Raw genomic sequence first — 22383 nt, 5'->3', positions numbered from 1 at the left:
GAGTCGGAGAAGAAATGTCGTCCCTAGACAAGGCAAGATGGCAAGAACTAGATGTGTGTGCAGTACTATCATAAGGAGAGTTATACTTGGAATACTTAGGAGGAATGGAGGGAAAAGGAGAGGCAGAGGAGGTCTAAGAGAGAGAGGGAGGAAGAGGGTGAGCTTGAGTCAGTTAAAAATGGCGAGAACAAGGGAGATGGTTTGTTAAAGAAGTATGGTAGAAAGTGTAAACAGAGTGAGTTGAAGACAGGAGGAGAAATGGAAGTGAATGATGGCGAAGTATCGTAGGTGGTAGGTGTGGTGAAGTTCTCGGTGCCCGGGGTTTGCACCAAGGGTCAGGATAAAGATGAGTCTGTGACAGTAGGAGTGAAGTTTTTGGAAAAAGTGGACCCTTGCCTTTTGGCTGATCCATTTGTGGTTTCAGGGTGGGTGAAAACAGAGTTGGGTGTGAAATCGGTGAAGGTAACCAGAAGTGGTCTAGTGATAATTGTTTGTGTTTCTCCTGGTCAGAGGGAGCAGGCGCTCCGTGTTAAACGAATGGGGGAAAGAAATGTGAATTGTTTTGCTCTCAAGAAAAGGGTGCCATTGAATGGTCTGATTACTGGGGTAGGGGTAAATGTGAAAGCTGACCAACTGAAGGGGAAGATTCCCGGTGTTTGTGATGCTCGTCATTTGGTGTGACGCAGACAGGGTGGCGTGAGTGGAGAAACAGAAGAATCATTGACTGTTCTTTTGAGTTTTGATGTTGAGTCTTTGCCCGACAAAGTGATGTTAGTATATAGAAGTTATCCGGTACGAGCTTTTGTGCTGAATACATTACGTTGTTACAGGTGTCAAGCTTATGGGCATGTAGCAGCAGTGTGTGTGAGGGAGGTTCCTAGGTGTGAGAAGTGTGCAGAAGGGCATGAGACAAAGGAATGTGTAGCATTGGGGAAAGTAGTGGTATGTGTTAATTGTAGGGGTGCCCATGGAGCTGGGGATCCGAAATGTACGGTGCGAGAGAGGCAGGTTGAGGTTTCCAGGGTTAGAGTAGTGCAGAAGTTGTCATATGCTGAGGCAGTGAAGAAAGTAGAGGAAGATGGGTCAAGGGGGAGGGATCCTGAGAGGAATGGTGTGATTAGTAGAGATGTACCAGTACAGAGGGATAAACCAACAAGTGATATATGTTTCAGTAAGATTGGATTTTTGGTATTTATAGCAATGGTTATCAACTGTACTGCAGGGATGGAACGTAAATCGCAGAAAATAGAGGTTGTGGTGGCAGCTGCAGAGAGGTATTTGGGTGTGCGAGACATGACATCAGAAGAGTTACATGGTGTGTTAAGTGGTGTAGGAATAAATATATTTAAATAGTGGAGTATGGTAGCTATTATTATTTTATTTGTATTTTTTTGTGAGTGTAGTATTAGATGGTGGGGTATTTGTTGTATTTTTTTAAAGCAAGGTATAAGGGAGTTACACTCCGGTCTAGTAGGTGGCGGTAATGCAACATTTATTGGATGCCAACCGCCGTTAAACCTAATCGAAGAAGAATACGTCTCGCTCTTCCTCTTCCTCTGATTATAAAGTGTTTGTGGCGGGTGTTTTGAGTTATTCGCGCTTTATCCTCAACACTGGAAGTCACTGGCGGTTGCGAGCGTGAAATATTATTGTGTCATTGTACCACTACATTCTAAACGATATACAGTATTATTCTTATATTTCGCACTTTCTCTGGAAAGAAAACAACCCTTGTCAACATGCATGTGATAAAGCGAGGTAGGTCCTTTATAGTAGGAATGATAGCTAGCTACTGTATTTGTCTGTGTCTTGATCTCTTGTTTCTTCCTACAAGCAAGCTTTTGAGCATTTTACTGTAGTTAGTATATACTTTCAAATTAACCACGTTGAATGACTTCCGCCTAGTTAGGTTGCTAGCTAGTGTCAACTGGCTGGCTAATCTAGCTATCTGCGTAGCTATAATGGTAACCTAGCTAGTTTAAGGTTAGTTAGCTATAATACAACGCTTGCAAAGTTGTTGGCTAACAGTAGTTAACGCATGTCAGTATTAGATTTTTTTTTAAGACCACCTAGATAGCTAGCTAGCTGCAGTTGCTTAGCTAACGTTCCCCACCCATTCAGAAAGTTAACTGTTACCAAATGTGATTGAACGCGTTAACTAGATCAAGACAGGAATGTTCAGTCTTGTAGCAAGTTTCCCTTTGTCAAACTTGGCGCCAAATTGTTAACGTTTGTTTAACTAACCTCTACCTAGGTAATTTGATTGGAAGTTAGTGATTATCCCATCAATTAAGTAGTCATAAACAGTAGCTAGCTAACATTTAAAAGTATTTCCATTTTGTAACTTTTTTCCCAAAACAGTTTTCTGGGTTACAAAACAGGAAGTTGGCTGGCTAACATATAAACGCAACATGGAAAGTGTTGGTCCCATGTTTAATGAGCTGAAATAAAAGATCCCCGCAATTTTATATACGCACAAAAGCATAATTCTCTCAAAGTTTGTGGCCAAATTTGTTAACGTCCCTGTTAGTTTTGAGGGAGTGTGCAATTGGCATGCTGACTGCAGGATTGTCCACCAGAGTTGTTGCCAGAGAATTGAATGTTCATTTCTCTACCATAAGCTGCCTTGAACGTATTTTTCAAGGATTTGGCAGTACATCCATCTGGCCTCACAACCGCAGACCGTGTGGGCGAACGGTTTGCTGGTGTCAACGTTGTGAACGAGGTGCCCGATGATGGGGTTATGGTATGGGCAGGCATAAGCTACTGCCAACGAACACGATTGCATTTTATCGATGTCAATTTGAATGCACAGAGATAACATGACGAGATCCTGAGGCCCATTGTCGTGCCATTCATCGCCGCCATCACCATGTTTCAGCATGATAATGCACAGCCTCATGTCGCAAGGATTTGTACACAATCCATGGAAGCTGAAAATGTCCCAGTTCTTCCATGGCCTGCATACTCACCAGACATGTTACCCATTGAGCATGTTTGGGAGGCTCTGGATCGACGCGTACGACAGCATGTTCCAGTTCCAGCCAATATCCAGCGACTTCGCACAGCCATTGAAGAGGAGTGGGACAACATTCCACAGGCCACAATCAATAGCCGGATCCACTATGCAAAGGAGATCGCACTGCATGAGGCAAATTGTGGTCACACCAGAAACTGACAGGATTTCTGATCCATGCCCTGCTTTTTTTTTTTTTTTTTAGGTATCTGACTTATGAATGCATATCTGTATTCAGTCATGTGAAATCCATAGATTAGGGCCTAATAGTTATTTTAATTGACTGATTTTCCTTATGAACTGTAACATCTTTTGAAATTGTTGCATTTTATATTTTTGTTAAGTATAGATACTAGTCACAGCTAAATTACCTTTTGTTTTAAAGCATTGGGGAAATATGACTGATTAACGTAAATGTTATTTTTCCATGGCACACATTCATGTTATTGAAGTGCTTTCTGACTAACACTTCAGTCTTTACATAATTTTCAGATGGGCGTGAAGAGCGTGTCATGTTTGACAAAATCACCTCCCGCATCCAGAAGCTGTGCTATGGACTCAACTCTGACTTTGTGGATCCAGTAAGTTGACATTTTATGTTCAATGTATTTCTATTGTTTGTCAATTGTAGTGTTTGCTGTGTTTCTCTAACCCACCATAACCCTTTACTCTGCCTTTTAGACCCAGATCACTATGAAGGTCATCCAAGGTCTGTACAATGGGGTCACCACAGTGGAGCTGGACACGCTGGCTGCAGAGATCGCTGCAACACTCACCACCAAACACCCTGACTATGCCATCTTGGCTGCCCGCATCGCAGTCTCCAACCTGCACAAGGAGACCAAGAAGGTTTTCAGCGGTAAGTCTCTCTCGCTCTCTCTCAAACTGTAATTCTTCTGACCTTTAGTCTAAAAGTTATGCATATTGCTCAATTGTCAGGCTCAAAGTAGCCTATTTTTAGCCACTCCACATTCACAGGCACAGATGTCTAACCTGCCAGTGAGCTGACAATATTACTTTGGTAACAGAAAAAACTGGCGTGTAAAAGTAATGTCTAAGCCATGTAGCTCTGCTTACCTCATGTATGGAAAAAAAGGCCTAATTTTTCGTTCACAAATTGACTTATTTTGACACGAGGTAAGCAGAGGGGAAGTGGGTCTATAACAGACCCATGCTTGGAAAGTCTGTCTTAATAATACAATCCTTTAGATATTTTGTCACAAATTCCCCGCGCCATATTGATCAACAGTCCTGCCCACCGGCGCAGTAAGTTGAAATGGATTTGTATTTAATTTCTGGCTTCCCACAGACTGTTTTTGTGAAACCCAATACAATTGAAAGCAATGCTGGTGCATTCGGAAAGTATTCAGACACCTTGACTTTTTCCACATTTTATGTTTAGGCCTTATTCTAAAATTGATGACAGACATGTCTTTCCTCAATCTACACACAATACCCCATAATGACGAAGCAAAAAAAGGTTATTATACATTTTTGCGTGTGTGTATACAGTGGGGAGAACAAGTATTTGATACACTGCCGATTTTGCAGGTTTTCCTACTTACAAAGCATGTAGAGGTCTGTAATTTTTATCATAGGTACACTTCAACTGTGAGAGACAGAATCTAAAACTAAAATCCAGAAAATCACATTGTATGATTTTTAAGTAATTAATTTGCATTTATTGCATGACATAAGTATTTGATCACCTTCCAACCAGTAAGAATTCCGGCTCTCACAGACCTGTTAGTTTTTCTTTAAGAAGCCCTCCTGTTCTCCACTCATTACCTGTATTAACTGCACCTGTTTGAACTCGTTACCTGTATAAAAGACACCTGTCCACACACTCAATCAAACAGACTCCAACCTCTCCACAATGGCCATGACCAGAGAGCTGTGTAAGGACATCAGGGATAAAATTGTAGACCTGCACAAGGCTGGGATGGCCTACAGGACAATAGGCAAGCAGCTTGGTGAGAAGGCAACAACTGTTGGCACAATTATTAGAAAATGGAAGAAGTTCAAGATGACGGTCAATCACCCTTGGTCTGGGGCTCCATGCAAGATCTCACCTCGTGGGGCATCAATGATCATGAGGAAGGTGAGGGATCAGCCCAGAACTACACGTCAGGACCTGGTCAATGACCTGAAGAGAGCTGAGACCACAGTCTCAAAGAAAACCATTAGTAACACACTACGCCGTCATGGATTAAAATCCTGCAGCGCACGCAAGGTCCCCCTGCTCAAGCCAGCGCATGTCCAGGCCCGTCTGAAGTTTGCCAATGACCATCTGGATGATCCAGAGGAGGAATGGGAGAAGGTCATGTGGTCTGATGAGACAAAAATAGAGCTTTTTGGTCTAAACTCCACTCGCCGTGTTTGGAGGAAGAAGAAGGATGAGTACAACCCCAAGAACACCATCCCAACCGTGAAGCATGGAGGTGGAAACATCATTCTTTGGGGATGCTTTTCTGCAAAGGGGACAGGACGACTGCACCGTATTGAGGGGAGGATGGATGGGGCCATGTATCGCGAGATCTTGGCCAACAACCTCCTTCCCTCAGTAAGAGCATTGAAGATGGGTCGTGGCTGGGTCTTCCAGCATGACAACTACCCGAAACACACAGCCAGGGCAACTAAGGAGTGGCTCCGTAAGAAGCATCTCAAGGTCCTGGAGTGGCCTAGCCAGTCTCCAGACCTGAACCCAATAGAAAATCTTTGGAGGGAGCTGAAAGTCCCGAAACCTGAAGGATCTGGAGAAGGTCTGTATGGAGGAGTGGGCCAAAATCCCTGCTGCAGTGTGTGCAAACCTGGTCAAGACCTACAGGAAATGTATGATATCTGTAATTGCAAACAAAGGTTTCTGTACCAAATATTAAGTTCTGCTTTTCTGGTGTATCAAATACTTATGTCATGCAATAAAATGCAAATTAATTACTTAAAAATCATACAATGTGATTTTCTGGATTTTTGTTTTAGATTCCGTCTCTCACAGTTGAAGTGTACATATGATAAAAATTACAGACCTCTACATGCTTTGTAAGTAGGAAAACCTGCAAAATCGGCAGTGTATCAAGTACTTGTTCTCCCCACTGTGTATATATAGATATATATTTTTTTAATGCCTTATTTACATAAGTATTCAGATGCTTTGCCATGAGACTCGAAATTGAGCTCAGGTGCATCCTGTTTCAATTGATCACCCTTGAGATGTTTCTATAACCTGTGGTAAATTCAATTGATTGGACATGATTTGGAAAGGCACACAATTGTCTATGTAAGGTCCCACAGTTGACAGTGCATGTCAGAGCAAAAACCAAGCCATGAGGTCGAAGGAATTGTCCGTAGAGCTCCGAGACAGGATTGTGTCGAGGCACAGATCTGGGGAAGGGTACCAAAACATTTCTGCAGCATTGAAGGTCCCCAAGAACAGTGGCCTCCATCATTCTTAAATGGAAGAAGTTTGGCACCACCAAGACTCTTCCTAGAGCTGGCTGCCCGGCCAAACTGAGCAATCGGGGGAGAAGGGCCTTGGTCAGGGAGGTGACCAAGAACCCGATGGTCACTCTGACAGAGCTCCAGAGTTCCTCTGTGGAGATGGGAGAAACTTCCAGAAGGACAACCATCTCTGCAGCACTCCACCAATCCGGCCTTTATGGTAGAGGGGCCAGGCGGATGCCACTCCTCAGTAAAAGGCACATGACCGCAAGCTTGGAGCACCTAAAGACTCTCAGACCATGAGAAACAAGATTATCTTGTCTGATGAAACCAAGATTGAACTCTTTGGCCTGAATGCCAAGCGTCACGTCTGGAGGAAACCTGGCACCATCCCTACGGTGAAGCACGGTGGTGGCAGCTTCATGCTGTGGGGATGTTTTTCAGCGGGACTGGGAGATTGATCAGGATCGAGGGAAAGATGAACGGAGCAAAGTACAGAAAGATCCTTGATGAAAACCTGTTCCAGAGCGCTCAGGACCTCAGACTGGGGCAAAGGTTCACCTTCCAACAGGACAACAACCCTAAGCACACAGCCAAGACAACGCATGAGTGGCTTCGGGACAAGTCTCTGAATGTCCTTGAGTGGCCCAGCCAGAGCCCGGACTTGAACCCGATCTAACATCTCTGGAGAGACCTAAAAGTAGCTATGCATCGACGCTCCCCATCCAACCTGACAGAGCTTGAGAGGATCTGCAGAGAAGAATGTGAGAAACTCCCCAAATACAGGTGTGCCAAGCTTGTAGCGTCATACCCAAGAAGACTTGAGGCTGTAATCGCTGCCAACGGTGCTTCAACAAAGTACTGAGCAAAGGCTCTGAATACTTATGTAAATGTGATATTTCCTTTTTAATATATATATATTTTTTTTTTATCAGCAAAAATGTCTACCTTGTTTTTGCTTTGTCATTTTGGGGTATTGTGTGTAGATAGATGAGGGGGAAACAATTTAAATCAGTTTAGGAGAAGGCTGTAATGTAACAATGTGGAAAAAGTAAAGGGTGCTTCTAGCAAAGCGGGTGTATTTACAGTGTTCGGAAAGTATTCAGACCCCAAGAGTCCCTATGGCTGAAGTCAGTCCTAGTGCTCAAGTCTGAGTCACTGGGTCTGAGTTGAACAAAAACCAATATTAATGTGGTATTTTATGTGCAAATCAACAACAAACTCTTGATGTTCTTTAGACACTTTGTATTTTGGTTAGGCCTATTGCTGTTTATTATTTGTTGCTTGCTGGCTCGATGCTTGTCTGTTGCTAGATTTGCGCCTGTATTGATTTGGCGGTAATCTGCCCATCAACAACTGGTGGGAAGATTTTCATGAGAGCATTTCCTCCTGTTGCACAATGGTCATAATTGCCTGAAATATGCAATAGCGTATGAAACAAAAGTCCTTCATACACAGGTTCACACACATACATTTGAATAATGTTCAATAGTTATTTCAAATCAGTAAAGATGTTTTGAAGAGATTAATGGTCTCTAGACGGAATTGGCTATTGCTCCTGTCAGATTGATCAGATTATTATTTGCAATTGTGACAGGCTCTTGGCTACTTTTTTGTGATGGCCCACTGATATTTGTGTAGTTTTCTTAATTTAGTTTTTATTCCAGGGTGAAAACTAAAGGGAGACATGGGAAAGTGGGAGGGCAGAGCAAGAGTACAAATTCAAAGACTGCCTACTTTTCAATACTTATGGGAATAGACAATAGCTAGACTGTTTTTACTTTAAAACTCAAGAAACACACTGCTTTACGAAATGTAAAACAATAGTATTAACTAGGCAACGCTAAATAGTAGGCTGGTAGTTACAGGGACGCAAGCGAGTCGCTTGCGTGATGTGTAGCCTATGATCTGAGGCGGCGTGGAGCCTGTCTGCCCACACTCATCGCTTGCGTCGGCGCAGTTCACCTGCTGATATCGGCTGCGTGTGCCTGTGTGGCACATCAGTCCCACTGCTAGCTAGAGAACAACCCTCGCTGCTCTGCGTACCCAGTGCTGCTAATATTCTGCTTATCATAGTAGCCTATCCAGTCCAAGTGCAAATGCAAGTCCGATTCACCAATGGTAGCCAAATGTCATGAAAATCGGGACTAGAGTCAGTCCTGGACTTGCATACTACAACAGTGCAAACTAGTGTATCCGAAAATGTATTTTCTTCTGTCAAATCAAATCTGCTGTTGCAGATGTGGTGGAGGATCTCTACAACTATGTCAACCCGCTAAACAAACGCCACTCTCCCATGGTCGCCAAGGAGACACTCGACATTGTCCTAGAAAACAAGGATCGCCTTAACTCGGCCATCATCTTTGACCGGGACTTCTCCTACAACTTCTTTGGATTCAAGGTAATTTTGTACAGTACATGCTTTATGAGCAATAGCAATTTAGTCAATTCTGCAATGGTAGGAGAGTAAACTAATTAGTTTTTTTCTACGTAGACACTTGAGCGGTCCTATCTGCTGAAGATTGATGGGAAAGGTGAGTCTGCTCATAGATAAATTACCTCCCTGTCAGAATTGACATCTTTTCATGATATGAACAAATGCTACATTGGATTAGGGCTCATCACTAGTGGCACCTGGTCAAACCGACACATTACCGGAGCAGCTTTTTTTATGTGGAAATATGTGATTCAGATGAGCGCCATCCCTCATGCTGATCTGTTCTATTCCTGTGTAGTTGCTGAGCGACCACAGCACATGCTCATGAGGGTGGCAGTTGGGATTCATAAGACTGACATTGATGCTGCCATCGAGACTTACAACCTGCTGTCAGAGAAGTGGTTCACCCATGCTTCCCCCACACTCTTCAACGCTGGTACCAACCGCCCACAGCTGTCCAGGTAAGCACTTACTAACAGCCATCCTACTATAAGCCATTCCTCAGTGTAATGGCTATGATTACAGAATTGTAGAAACTATAGACATCTTTGACTGTTCTAGGTGCAAGCCAGAAAAGTGCTTAATGTTTTATATGGGTTGGCCTTGTTGATTTTCAGCTGTTTCCTGCTGGCCATGAAGGACGACAGCATCGAGGGCATCTACGACACCCTGAAGCAGTGTGCCCTAATCTCTAAATCAGCAGGGGGCATCGGAGTGGCAGTCAGCTGCATCAGAGCCACGGGCAGCTACATCGCTGGGGTGAGGATCACACGGTCGTGTTTATAAATAAGACTGCCCCTTGAGGCGTTGCAGTCTGTTTCGTAGGCCGTCCACTGACTTGCCTAGTGAAATAAGTGTCAAGCCTGTGTCATGAGGGGCAGAGTGATGGCTATGTCTACGCCAACGACACAGAACAGTGGGCGATTGATAGCTCCGACATGGTGGGGGAAACGTTTATAAATAACCAAACATGATATTTCATTGTGGTGCTTGGCAAGTCACTCATTGACTGAGGCTTCTTTTTTGTTTTAGACAAATGGCAATTCCAACGGGCTTGTTCCCATGCTCCGAGTGTACAACAACACTGCACGCTACGTGGACCAGGGAGGCAACAAGGTGAGAAAGAAATGAAATTGACTAGAGGTTGTGTTATTGACTCTGGCCACAGGATGACCTCACAGATGTGCATTAGCGTTCTGCGCAGAGATGACCCACTATCTTTCACCTAAGGTTGAAGACTGAGAACATGCATACTGTCTTTCAGACTCTGGCCTGTGTTTACTGTACCTTCATCAGACGGTTAACACCCTCTTATCCCTCTCTCATCCCCCTCTCCTCCTCAGAGACCTGGTGCGTTTGCCATGTACCTGGAGCCGTGGCACTTTGATGTGTTTGACTTCTTGGATCTGAAGAAGAACACAGGGAAGGAAGAGCAGAGGGCCAGAGATCTGTTCTACGCCATGTGGATCCCTGACCTCTTTATGAAGAGAGTGGAGAGCAACGAGGTATGCAGCAACATCAGTGTACAAACTGAAATATTCAAACCAGATATGGAATTTAGGTTGAATTAAAGAAGGGAATCTGGAGTGGTTCTGTTTAGATTCATATCTTCGAGATATCAGTACTCATGGCATATTGTATCCACAGGACTGGTCCCTGATGTGCCCCAGTGACTGCCCTGGACTGGACGAGTGCTGGGGGGAGGAATTTGAGAATCTCTATACCAGGTAAGACCGGCGCTCCTGAGCCTGTATAACACAGCTACATACCAGGCACAGCTCTGTGTGCAGTGTCTCACTGGTCCTGTCTCACCTCAGGTATGAGCAAGAGGGTCGTGTGAAGCGGGTGGTAAAGGCCCAGCAGGTGTGGCACGCCATCATTGAGTCCCAGACTGAGACGGGCACCCCCTACATGCTCTACAAGGACGCCTGCAACAGGAAAAGTAACCATCAGAACCTGGGCACCATCAAGTCCAGTAACCTCTGTACCGAGATTGTAGAGTACACCAGCCATGATGAGGTGAGGGCAACAGATTACCTAAACGGTTGGAACTACTGTGTCCGAAATGGCACAATATCCACTATCCATTAGGGATCGGCATGAGTACTTGAGTACTCAAACGGACGTCAAAGCTTGACCTTTAACCAAAGATTTTAAAAAATAATCCAATACTGTAAAACTATTTAGTGGAATGTGCTTTGTGGCTGCCCAAACGGGTTAAATTGTGTCTTCCATTTGTGTATTGGCGGGGCACAACAAAAAAAAACATGCCAAGCATTGTCCCTTCTAGCTCAGTTGGTAGAGCATGGCGTTTGCAATGCCAGGGTTGTGGGTTCGTTTCCCACGGGGGACCAGTATGGAGAGAGAGAATGTATGCACTCACTAACTGTAAGTCGCTCTGGATAAGAGCGTCTGTTTAAATGACTAAAATGTAAATGTACCGTTCTCCCTAAATTCCCTTTCCCCTCAGTGTCTTTCACTCAATTGTGTTCCGACTGCGCCCTCCACACAAGCGCCCGTTAGGCCTACAGAAATAAAATAAAAATCCAAATAGACTAGTTGATTTGAAGTAGGAAAATGTGTTCCAGAAACGGTTTTGAATAATTGCGTCCCGTCTATTTTCCACTTAAGCTGCAATTGGTTAGCCTAGGCCAGGGGTGTCAAACTCATTTTAGCTCAGGGGCCACATGGAGGAAAATCTATTCCCAAGTGGGCCGGACCGGAAAAATCATGGTGTGTGTATATATAACTTAAAAACAACAACTTCAGATTGTTTTCTTTGTTTTAATACGATCAACATAAAGCTGGAGCCTGAGGACAGTGTGTCCAAAATAGTACAAGCACAACATCACTATTAATCATAAAACACGTCAAGTTTATTTGACAATTCTAAAGAAAAAGAACACACAAACACACAATGCCTCAGTGATTAACAGAACTGTTTCACAGATCACAGAACTATATCAGGGTGTCATTTCTCAGGCAGAAATGTAGATACAAATAATAAAATCAATTAAAAACAATAGCACATCAACATAAAAACATATAAACATAAATCTGAAAGCGTTGCTCAAACTCCCGTAACAGTCCAGTTATTTTATCTTTGAACCGCTTCATGTCTGCCACATGTTGGGTCGCGCACACATTTTTCAGACAGGGGAAGTGAGCTGCATCACCACCGGCAAGTTGCGTCTCCCACAATGACAGCTTCAACTTGAACGTATGCTGTCATAATACTGCGTGACAACTTTGTTGCGCCCTTGCAGCTGTTTGTTCAAGTTATTCAGGTGCTCTGTAACATCCACCATAAATGCAAGGTCCGGCATCCATTCTGCGGAATGAAATTCTAACACTGGTTTGCCCTTTTCTTCCATGAACTGTTCAATTTCTTCTCGTAAATCAAAGAAACGCCTCAGCACAGCACCTCGGCTTAACCATCTTACCTCAGTGTGGTATGGCAGGCCATAGATGTGGGCTTTCTCTCTGAGAAGGCTGTCAAACTGACGGTGATTCAGGCTTCTGGATCGGATGAAATTAACAGTTTGGATGACCACCTTCATGACGTTATCCATCTTTAATGACTTGCAACACAAAGCCTCCTGGTGCAAAATACAGTGAAAAGTCAAAAAATCACGTCCTCCATTTGCAGATTGCACTTTCTCTCTGAACTTTGTCACAACGCCTGCTTTTTTCCCGATCATTGAGGGCGCACCATCTGTAGCCAGGCTGACAGCGCGGGACCAGTCCACTCCGACCCTGTCCAGCACGCCGACGAGTGCGGTAAAAATATCAGCTGCTGTCGTTGTATCTGTCATCGGCACCAACTCCACGAACTCCTCGGTGACGGTCAATGTGTCATCAACTCCGCGGATGAAAAAATGGCCAGTTGTGCAACATCTGTAATGTCCGTGCTTTCATCAATTGCAACCGAAAACGCAATAAATGACTACTTTTTGCTTCAACTGGCTGTCCAAATCCACTGAAAGATCGGAAATCCTGTCTGCAACTGTGTTTCTTGTCAGGCTGATATTTGCAAAAGCCTGCCGCTTTCAGGGCACACAATCTCCGCTGCCTTCATCATGCATGTTTTTACAAATTCACCCTCACTAAATGGTTTTGAAGCCACTGCGATTTCATTAGCAATGAGGTAGCTAGCTTTCACTGCAGCGTCACTGATGTCTCGGCTGTGAGTAAACACAGACTGCTGTTTCTTCAGACCCGCCAACAGTTCATTCACCTTCTCTCATCTCCGCTGTCCTTGAAAGTTGTCATATTTGTCGGCATGAAGACTCACATAGTGGCGACGAAGGTTATATTCTTTCAGCACTGCAACATGCTCTGAACACACCAAACATACAGCTTTCCCATTCAATTCCGTGAATAAATAGGATGACCATTTTTCTTGGAACACTCTGCACTCTGCGTCCACTTTTCTCTTTTTTGACAGGGACATATTGGGGCAATGAGGGTGCCAAAGCACATAATGTTAAAAGTAGAAGCCGTAATAAATATCGCGGGCAAAACAAAGTAGCTCATTGGCTGCACGTGCTTGACCTACTTGCTCTGCCCCGGTATAAACAGTTTGCTTGCTTAACACAATTGCTATTGCGCCATCCAGTGGACGCAATTGGAACAGCAGTTTATTTTATTGAAAAATTGCAGCGCATTTTTATACGTAATTTTTTTAAATTATTTTTTTAATCATCTCGCGGGCCGGATTAAACCCGTTTGCGGGCCTGATCCGGGCCGTACGTTTGACACCCCTGGCCTAGGCTATAACCCCTCTAAACATAGACTGGTTTGATAAAGACTGAGCGTATTTTCATCAGCCTCATTAAGCATACATGTACGATTTTTGGTTTGTAACCCTGAATTTTTCTTTAAACTAAACAAATTGAACCCTGTTTCAAATGATCACTCTGAGAATAACTGTTCCAGGCAGGAGATACGCATCACTTCACTTCAAGTGCAGCTTCTTTCATTTGGAGAAATATTCTGTTCTATTTTGTTATATAACATAACAATAAAATGTATATATAAAACAGGTGTCTTGACTTGGATAAGGGCTCGTGAAATAAGAGCCTCTTGTCTGCTAAATGAACAAGACTATGCCATTGCACAGCCATAGGCTTTTACATGCAAGCGCCACTGCTGAGGTTACTGCCTTTATTTGAAGATTGTGTTCCACAATATAATCAGTTGACGTTATGGTTTCAATAAAATCTTATATGGCACTTGCTTTTATTGACTGTGTGTATATATGCGCCTTCGGAAAGTATTCAGACCCCTTGACTTTTTCCACATTTTGTTAGGTTACAGCCTTATTCTAAAATTGATTAAATTGTTTTTTTCCATCGATCTACAAACAATAACCCATAATGACAAAGCAAAAACTGGTTTTAAAAAAGCACATCATATTTACATAAGTATTCAGACTCTTTACTCAGTACTTTGTGGAAGCACCTTTTGGCAGCAATTACAGCCTCGAGTCTTCTTGGGTATGATGCTACAAGCTTGGCAGACCTGTATTTGGGGATTTTCTCCCATTATTCTCTGTAGATCCTCTCAAGCTCTGTCAGGTTGGAAGGGGAGCGTCGCTGTACAGCTATTTTCAGGTCTCTCCAGAGATGTTAGATCGGGTTCAAGTCCAGGCTCTGGCTGGGTCACTCAAGGACATTCAGAGACTTGTCCCGAAGCCACTCCTGCGTCGTCTTAGCTGTGTGCTTAGGGTTGTTGTCCTGTTGGAAGGTGAACCTTTGCCCCATTCTGAGAACCTGCTCCAGAGCACTCAGGACTTCATCAAGGATCTCGCTGTACTTTGCTCCGTTCATCTTTCCCTTGATCCTGACTAGTCTTCCAGTCCCTGCCGCTGAAAAACATCCCCACAGCATGCTGCCGCCACCACCATGCTTCACCGTAGGGATGGTGCCAGGTTTCCTCCAGACATGACGCTTGGCATTTAGGCCAAAGAGTTCAATCTTGCTTTCATCAGACCAGAGAATCTTGTTTCACATGGTCTGAGAGTCTTTAGGTGCTTTTTGGCAAACTCCAAGCGTGTTGTCATGTGCCTTTTACTGAGGAGTGGCTTCTGCCTGGCCCCTCTACCATAAAGGCCTGATTGGTGGAGTGCTGCAGAGATGGTTGTCATTCTGGAAGTTTCTCCCATCTCCACAGAGGAACTCTGGAGCTCTGTCAGAGTGACCATCGGGTTCTTGGTCACCTCCCTGACCAAGGCCCTTCTCCCCCGATTGCGCAGTTTGGCTGGGCGGCCAGCTCTAGGAAGAGTCTTGGTGGTTCCAAACGTCTTCCATTTAAGAATGATGAAGGCCACTGTGTTCTTGGGGACCTTCAATGCTGCAGACACTTTTTTGGTACCCTTCCCCAGATCTGTACCTCGGAACAATCCTGTCTCGGAGCTCTACGGACAACTCCTTTGACCTCATGGCTTGGTTTTTGCTCTGACATGTACTGTCAACTGTGAGACCTTGTATAGACAGGTGTGCCTTTCCAAGTCATGTCCAATCAATTTAATTTACCACAGGTGGACTCCAAGTTGTAAAAACATCTTAAGGATGATCAGTGGAAACGGGATGTATCTGAACTCAATTTCGAGTCTCATAGCAAAGGGTCTGAATACTTATGTAAATAAGGTATTTCAGTTTTTATATTTATAAAAGTTTTCGCTTTGTCATTATGGGGTATTGTCCGTAGATTGCTGAGGATTGTTATTTATTTAATCCATTTTTAGAATAAGGCTGTAACATAACAAAATGTGGAAAAAGTCAAGGTCTGAATACTTTCCGAAGGCACTGTGTGTATATATGTACATATACGTGTGTAATGTGGGGGGGAGTATTTAGTCAGCCACCAATTGTGCAAGTTCTCCCACTTAAAAAGATGAGAGGCCTGTAATTTTCATCATCGGTACACGTCAACTATGACAGACAATGAGGGGAAAAAATCCAGAAAATCACATTGTAGGATTTTTAATGAATTTATTTGCAAATTATGGTGGAAAATAAGTATTTGGTCAATAATAAAAGTTTCTCAATACTTTTATATACCCTTTGTTGGCAATGACACAGGTCAAACGTTTTCTGTAAGTCTTCACAAGGTTTTCACACACTGTTGCTGGTATTTTGGCCCATTCCTCCATGCAGATCTCCTCTAGAGCAGTGATGTTTTGGGGCTGTCGCTGGGCAACACGGACTTTCAACTCCCTCCAAAGATTTTCTATGGGGTTGAGATCTGGAGACTGGCTAGGCCACTCCAGGACCTTGAAATGCTTCTTACGAAGCCACTCCTTCGTTGCCCGGGCGGTGTGTTTGGGATCATTGTCATGCTGAAAGACCCAGCCACATTTCATCTTTAATGACCTTGCTGATGGAAGGAGGTTTTCACTCAATCTCACGATACATGGCCCCATTCATTCTTTCCTTTACACGGATCAGTCGTCCTGGTCCCTTTGCAGAAAAACAGCCCCAAAGCATGATGTTTCCACCCCCATGCTTCACAGTAGGTATGGTGTTCTTTGGATGCAACTCAGCATTCTTTGTCCTCCAAACACGACGAGTTGAGTTTTTACCAAAAAGTTATATTTTGGTTTCATCTGACCATATGACATTCTCCCAATCCTCTTCTGGATCATCCAAATGCACTCAAGCAAACTTCAGACGGGCCTGGACATGTACTGGCTTAAGCAGGGGGACATGTCTTGCACTGCAGGATTTGAGTCCCTGGCGGCGTAGTGTGTTACTGATGGTAGGCTTTGTTACTTTAGTCCCAGTTCTCTGCAGGTCATTCACTAGGTCCCCCCCGTGTGGTTCTGGGATTTTTGCTCACTGTTCTTGTGATCATTTTGACCCCACGGGGTGAGATCTTGCGTGGAGCCCCAGATCGAGGGAGCTTATCAGTGGTCTTGTATGTCTTCCATTTCCTAATAATTGCTCCCACAGTTGATTTCTTCAAACCAAGCTGCTTACCTATTGCAGATTCAGTCTTCCCAGCCTGGTGCAGGTCTACAATTTTGTTTCTGGTGTCCTTTGACAGCTCTTTGGTCTTGGCCATAGTGGAGTTTGGAGTGTGACTGTTTGAGGTTGTGGACAGGTGTCTTTTATACTGATAACAAGTTCAAACAGGTGCCATTAATACAGGTAACGAGTGGAGGACAGAGGAGCCTCTTTAAGAAGAAGTTACAGGTCTGTGAGAGCCAGAAATCTTGCTTGTTTGTAGGTGACCAAATACTTATTTTCCACCATAATTTGCAAATGAATTCATAAAAAATCCTACAATGTGATTTTCTGGATTTATTTTTCTCAATTTGTCTGTCATAATTGACGTGTACCTATGATGAAAATTACAGGCCTCATCTTTTTAAGTGGGAGAACTTGCACAATTGGTGGCTGACTAAATACTTTTTTCCCCCACTGTGTATATGTATGTAAATGAGAGTTTGGACACCTACTCATTCCAGGGTTTTTCTTTATTTTTAAGAAGTGAAGACCTCAACTATGAAAAAACACATATGGAATCATGTAGTAACCAAAAAAGTGTTAAACCAATCAAAATATATATATTTTTTTGAGATTGTTCAAAGTAGCCACCCTTTTGCCTTGACAGCTTTGCACACCCTTGGCATTCTGTCAACCAGCTTCATGAGGTAGTCGCCTGGAATGTATTTAAATTAACAGGTGTGTCTTCTTAAAAGTTAATTTGTGGAATTTCTTTCCTTAATGCGTTTTGAGCCAATCAGTTGTTGTGACAAGGTGGGGTGTATACAGAAGAGAGCCCTATTTGGTAAAATACCAAGTCCATATTATGGCAAGAACAGCTCAAATAAGCAAAGAGAAACGACAGTCCATTACTTTAAGACGAGGTCAGTCAATATGGAGAATTTCAAGAACTTTGAAAGTTTCTTCAAGTGCTGTTGCAAAAACCATCAATCGCTATGATGAAACCCAGAGTTCTCTGCTGCAGAGGAGAAGTTAGTTACCAGCCTCAGAAATTGCAGCCCAAATACATTTTTCAGAGTTCAAGTAACAGACACTTCTCAACATCAACTGTTCAGAGGGGACTGTGAACCAGGCCTTCATGGTCAAATTGCAGCGAAGAAACCACTACTAAAGGACACCAATAAGAAGAGATCTGCTTGGGCCAAGAAACATGAGCAATGGACATTAGACTGGTGGAAATCTGTCCTTTTGGTCTGAGTCAAAATTTGAGATTTTTGGTTCCAACCGCCGTGTCTTTGTGAGACGCAGAGTAGGTGAACTTATGATCGCCGCATGTGTGGTTCCTGCCGTGAAGCATGGAGGTGTGATGGTGTGGGGGTTCTTTGCTGGTGACGCTATTAGTGATTTTTATTTAGAATTCAAGGCACACTTAACCAGCATGGCTACCACAGCATTCTGCAGCGATACGCCATCCCATCTGGTTTGGGCTTAGTGGGACTATCATTTGTTTTTCAACAGGACAATGACCCAAAACGCGCCTCCAGGCTGTGTAAGAGCTATTTCACCAAGGAGAGTGATGGAGTGCTGCATCAGATGACCTGGCCTCCACAATCCCCCGACCTCAACCCAATTGAGATGGTTTGGGATGAGTTGGACCACAGAGTGAAGGAAAAGCAGCCAACAAGTGCTCAGCATATGTGGGAACTCCTTCAAGACTGTTGGAAATGCATTCTTCATGAAGCTGGTTGAGAGAATGCCAAGTGTGCAAAGCTGTCATCAAGGTGGCTACTTCGAAATACATTTTGATTTGTTTAACACTTTTTTTGGTTACTACATGATTCCATGTGTTATTTCATAGTTTTGACGTCTTCACTATTACTCTACAATGTAGAAAATAGTAAAAATAAAGAAACCCTTGAATGAGTAGGTGTTCTAAATCTTTTGACCGGTAGTGTATGTATGTCTTATTTTTTTCTTCACGCGAGTACTCTGAAAAAATTATGCGAGTACTCAGTCAAAAAAATGTCAAATGCCCATCCCTATCTATCACCCAAGACTGATGGCTTTTTAAAAATATCCATACTTAATCCCAAAACGTTTTGAATGACATCCTTCGATATGTATATTGCTGAAAAATAAATACAAACGTTGATCACACAAAACAACTGTTTAAAGTGTGATGCTAATCAATCTGGCTCCTGTTTCCCAATCTCAGGTGGCAGTGTGTAACCTGGCGTCCATCGCCCTCAACATGTACGTCACCCCAGAGAGAACCTTTGACTTCAACAAGCTGGCCTACGTCAGCAAGGTCATCGTTAGGAACCTCAACAAGATCATCGAGATCAACTACTACCCTGTGATTGAGGTAAGGTCTAGAATTAAATGTATTGTTACTGATAATGCTCAGCAAGACAGAGGATTTTACAAGTTAGATCTTCATGTTGACCAGTAACTGATTCCACATGCCTGTCATTCTCTCTCTAACCAGGCTGAGAACTCCAACAAGCGCCACAGGCCCATTGGTATTGGTGTCCAGGGTCTGGCTGATGCCTTCATTCTGATGCGTTTCCCCTTTGAGAGTGCTGAGGCCCAGAAGCTCAACACTCAGATCTTTGAGACCATCTACTACGCTGCCCTGGAGTCCAGCTGTGAGCTGGCTGCTGAGCTTGGTGCCTACCAAACCTACCCAGGCTCCCCCGTCAGCAAAGGAGTGAGTACCTCCACGCTAAAACCTAACTGGGATGTTAGGTCTGTTTTTGGTTAACTTGTCAATCGGTAATTTCAGGTGTTTCTGGTTGGTCTCTTAGGCTTAAACTGTTATAATTTTTCCATAGATTCTTCAGTACGACATGTGGGACAAAACCCCAACTGACCTGTGGGACTGGAAACTTCTCAAGGAAAAGATTGCCAAGTAAGTTGTCAACCTTGTCCTCCATTTTACCAATACAACTACAGCTAGTCTCAACACATACATGACCAACCAAGCCCTCCATGTGTACTTAAATGTCCTAGCCTTTGTCTCATCACCACTTCACTCCCCCATCCAGGCATGGTGTCAGGAACAGTTTGCTGCTGGCCCCCATGCCCACGGCCTCCACAGCCCAGATCCTGGGCAACAACGAGTCCATCGAACCCTACACCAGCAACATCTACACCCGCAGAGTCCTCTCTGGAGAGTTCCAGGTCAGTATCACTCTCTGGGGGTTCCACAGACACTTAGACCTCTGCTTACATACACTGCATACTCAAACACTTGAAGGGTTTGAGTAGGGGTGTGTGAAAAGCTAGTGTGTGTGAATCACTAATGTTCTTCGTGTCACCTGCAGATTGTGAACCCCCACCTGTTGAAGGACCTAACAGAGCGAGGGCTGTGGAACGAGGAGATGAAGAACCAGCTGATTGGTCAGAACGGATCCATCCAGGTGAGAACCCAGACCCATCACATTACAGCTCTAATCAATGAATAGCAATTAGTGCAATTATGCCCTATTGACTGTGTTTTGTGTAGGTTGTCGCGTAACTTTTTAAAAGCGTTATCCTTTTCAGTAGTCATTGTTCTAACACCATTGTTACTTGTCTTTAGGGCATTGCTGAGATCCCAGATGACCTGAAGGAGCTGTATAAGACTGTGTGGGAGATCTCCCAGAAGACTATTCTGAAGATGGCTGCCGACCGCGGTGCCTTCATAGACCAGAGCCAGTCCCTCAACATCCACATCGCTGAGCCCAACTACGGCAAGCTCACCAGCATGCACTTCTACGGCTGGAAGCAGGTGAGTCGGCTTGACTATTGAAATCTATAGAACACTACATGGTCTCAGCTCAGGGCTATCCTTAACCCTGGGCTAAAATTACTACTTGAGGCGTTGCAGTCCGACTAAGTGTCGAGCCTGTGTCATGAGGGGCAGCGCGTGACAGGGCTATGTCTACGCCGAGGACAGTGGGCACTTGGAGTGATTTGATAGCACTTACAAAAGGGAGAAAAAGCTGGCTAGGGAGGCAACTTCGGAGGACCAAAGTAGTGTGAAATATAAACTGAACTCTGCTGTTCATCAAGATAAAGCATGAACCTCTTTTCTCAGGGTCTGAAGACGGGCATGTACTACCTGAGGACCAAGCCTGCAGCCAACCCCATCCAGTTCACCCTGAACAAGGAGAAGCTGAAAGAGTTTCAGTCGGCTAAGAACGAGGAGGAGATCAAGGAGCTCAACAGAGCCGCTATGGTGTGTTCCCTGGAGAACCGTGACGACTGCCTGATGTGTGGCTCTTAGACCGGCCCCTGACTCCTTCCCCTATCCTCGCTCTTAAGTTAATTAACCATAGCAGTGGACCACTGAACTCCTCAATATCATTGAACCCCACTCTGATTGCCTTTAGGTCAGGTAATATCATAGTTATCTGCCCTGATGTCAGATCACAGGCTCACTCTTATGTTTGTGTTGTGGGCATGCAACTGTAGCCTAACTAGTGCTGTACATGGTGCACTTCTGTCTCTCTCCGCTTATCACAGATTATTAACTGTAAGCAGTTTTCTATTTATCGCTCTTGGGTGCACTGTCTGTGTGGAGCTGTTTGTCTGCTTGTTTTGTATAGAATTCAGTGTTTCATTTCGTTGGGTTTTTTTAAAGTATGAACTCCAATGTTAATATGTAAATCTAATGATTTCATAACTTGTTGAATGAAAATCTAATGAACTTCAATGGTGTATTCTTTGTATTTTACCTTTTGGGGAGGGGGTGAATGCTTTGTGAATAAGTTTTGGTGTTCATGCAATGTCCTGTGGTACTTCTGGTAAGGTACATGGTAGTTCAGTGGTGACTTTATCATGAATCTTGTTGGGGCAAACTCAAAACAAATGTTTTAGATGCATGCCAGCAAAGCCACGACACAACACTAAACAATACATTAATTGTACTCAAACGGTGACACAAACTGTTAGGGCCTACATAAAGCTGTCCCAACAATTTACCACTGCTACACCTGGCTATCAGCGGAGCCTTGTCTGGTAGCAAAACAGTTAATTCAGCCTAATTTACTGCCTTTAAAACAAACATAGCTGATATGGCTGACTTGCTCAAACATGTGGTTTCTACTGACAATATAGATGTACAAACTATGGCATAAGGGGATGACGAGCGGACAGGAGGCAATCCGTAATTTTGATTAAGACCGTGAGCTAGGACGGACGGACGTAGTCATTAACTATTTGTTCAGCACTTTTGAAATATACAGCGACAGAATTCAGAAAATGGGCCGTTCTTACAGTATTCTACCTGTACACCAAGTCAGAACCATAGGATTATTAAAGGGGCATATAAGCAGACAATGAAAGCTCTTACAATATTTGACATTTCTCTAAAACAGGCTATAGGCTACATGTGCACCACCAATTCAGAACAGTAGGCTAAGTTATGGGAAAAGGGGCCAAATTATTAGGGTTAGGAACATGGGCTACTAACGGCTTACTTCCACTTAGTATTACTTTCATAGCTACAGTATACATATCTCCCTGGCATATTACATCATTTATACAGCAGTATA

General features: G+C 43.8%; 1 protein-coding gene, 1 non-coding gene and 1 pseudogene across 2 annotated transcripts; all 3 read left to right on the top strand.

The window, feature by feature from the left end:
• Positions 1–1581: 1581 nt before the first annotated feature.
• Positions 1582–21542, top strand: LOC121573643 (ribonucleoside-diphosphate reductase large subunit-like). The gene is made up of 18 exons (XM_041885774.2): positions 1582–1758; positions 3509–3597; positions 3698–3875; positions 8695–8855; positions 8949–8988; positions 9190–9352; positions 9509–9650; positions 9924–10007; positions 10235–10396; positions 10539–10618; positions 10709–10910; positions 19059–19208; positions 19332–19553; positions 19678–19754; positions 19891–20026; positions 20170–20265; positions 20427–20615; positions 20925–21542. Exons 1-18 carry the CDS (start codon positions 1740–1742, stop codon positions 21111–21113), a joined length of 2379 nt encoding a protein of 792 aa, XP_041741708.1. The 5' UTR covers positions 1582–1739; the 3' UTR covers positions 21114–21542.
• Positions 9683–9832, top strand: LOC121574572 (annotated as a pseudogene).
• LOC121574573 lies at positions 20693–20817 on the top strand. Its single transcript, XR_006002238.1, has one exon. It is a non-coding gene; the product is annotated as a small nucleolar RNA SNORA17 (small nucleolar RNA).
• Positions 21543–22383: the final 841 nt, after the last annotated feature.

This window comes from Coregonus clupeaformis, chromosome 9 (genome assembly GCF_020615455.1).
Source record: "Coregonus clupeaformis isolate EN_2021a chromosome 9, ASM2061545v1, whole genome shotgun sequence".
NCBI classification, from domain to species: domain Eukaryota; kingdom Metazoa; phylum Chordata; class Actinopteri; order Salmoniformes; family Salmonidae; genus Coregonus; species Coregonus clupeaformis.
The sequence above is the reverse complement of the archived record's forward strand: the minus strand, read 5'-3'. Positions and strand labels throughout refer to the sequence as shown.

Bases quoted from the DNA above. Each gene is read 5' to 3' on its own strand.
- LOC121573643 (XM_041885774.2), top strand. The intron at 3,598-3,697 runs GTAAGTTGACAT...TCTGCCTTTTAG, and splicing joins ACTCTGACTTTGTGGATCCA to ACCCAGATCACTATGAAGGT. The intron at 8,856-8,948 runs GTAATTTTGTAC...TTTTCTACGTAG, and splicing joins ACAACTTCTTTGGATTCAAG to ACACTTGAGCGGTCCTATCT.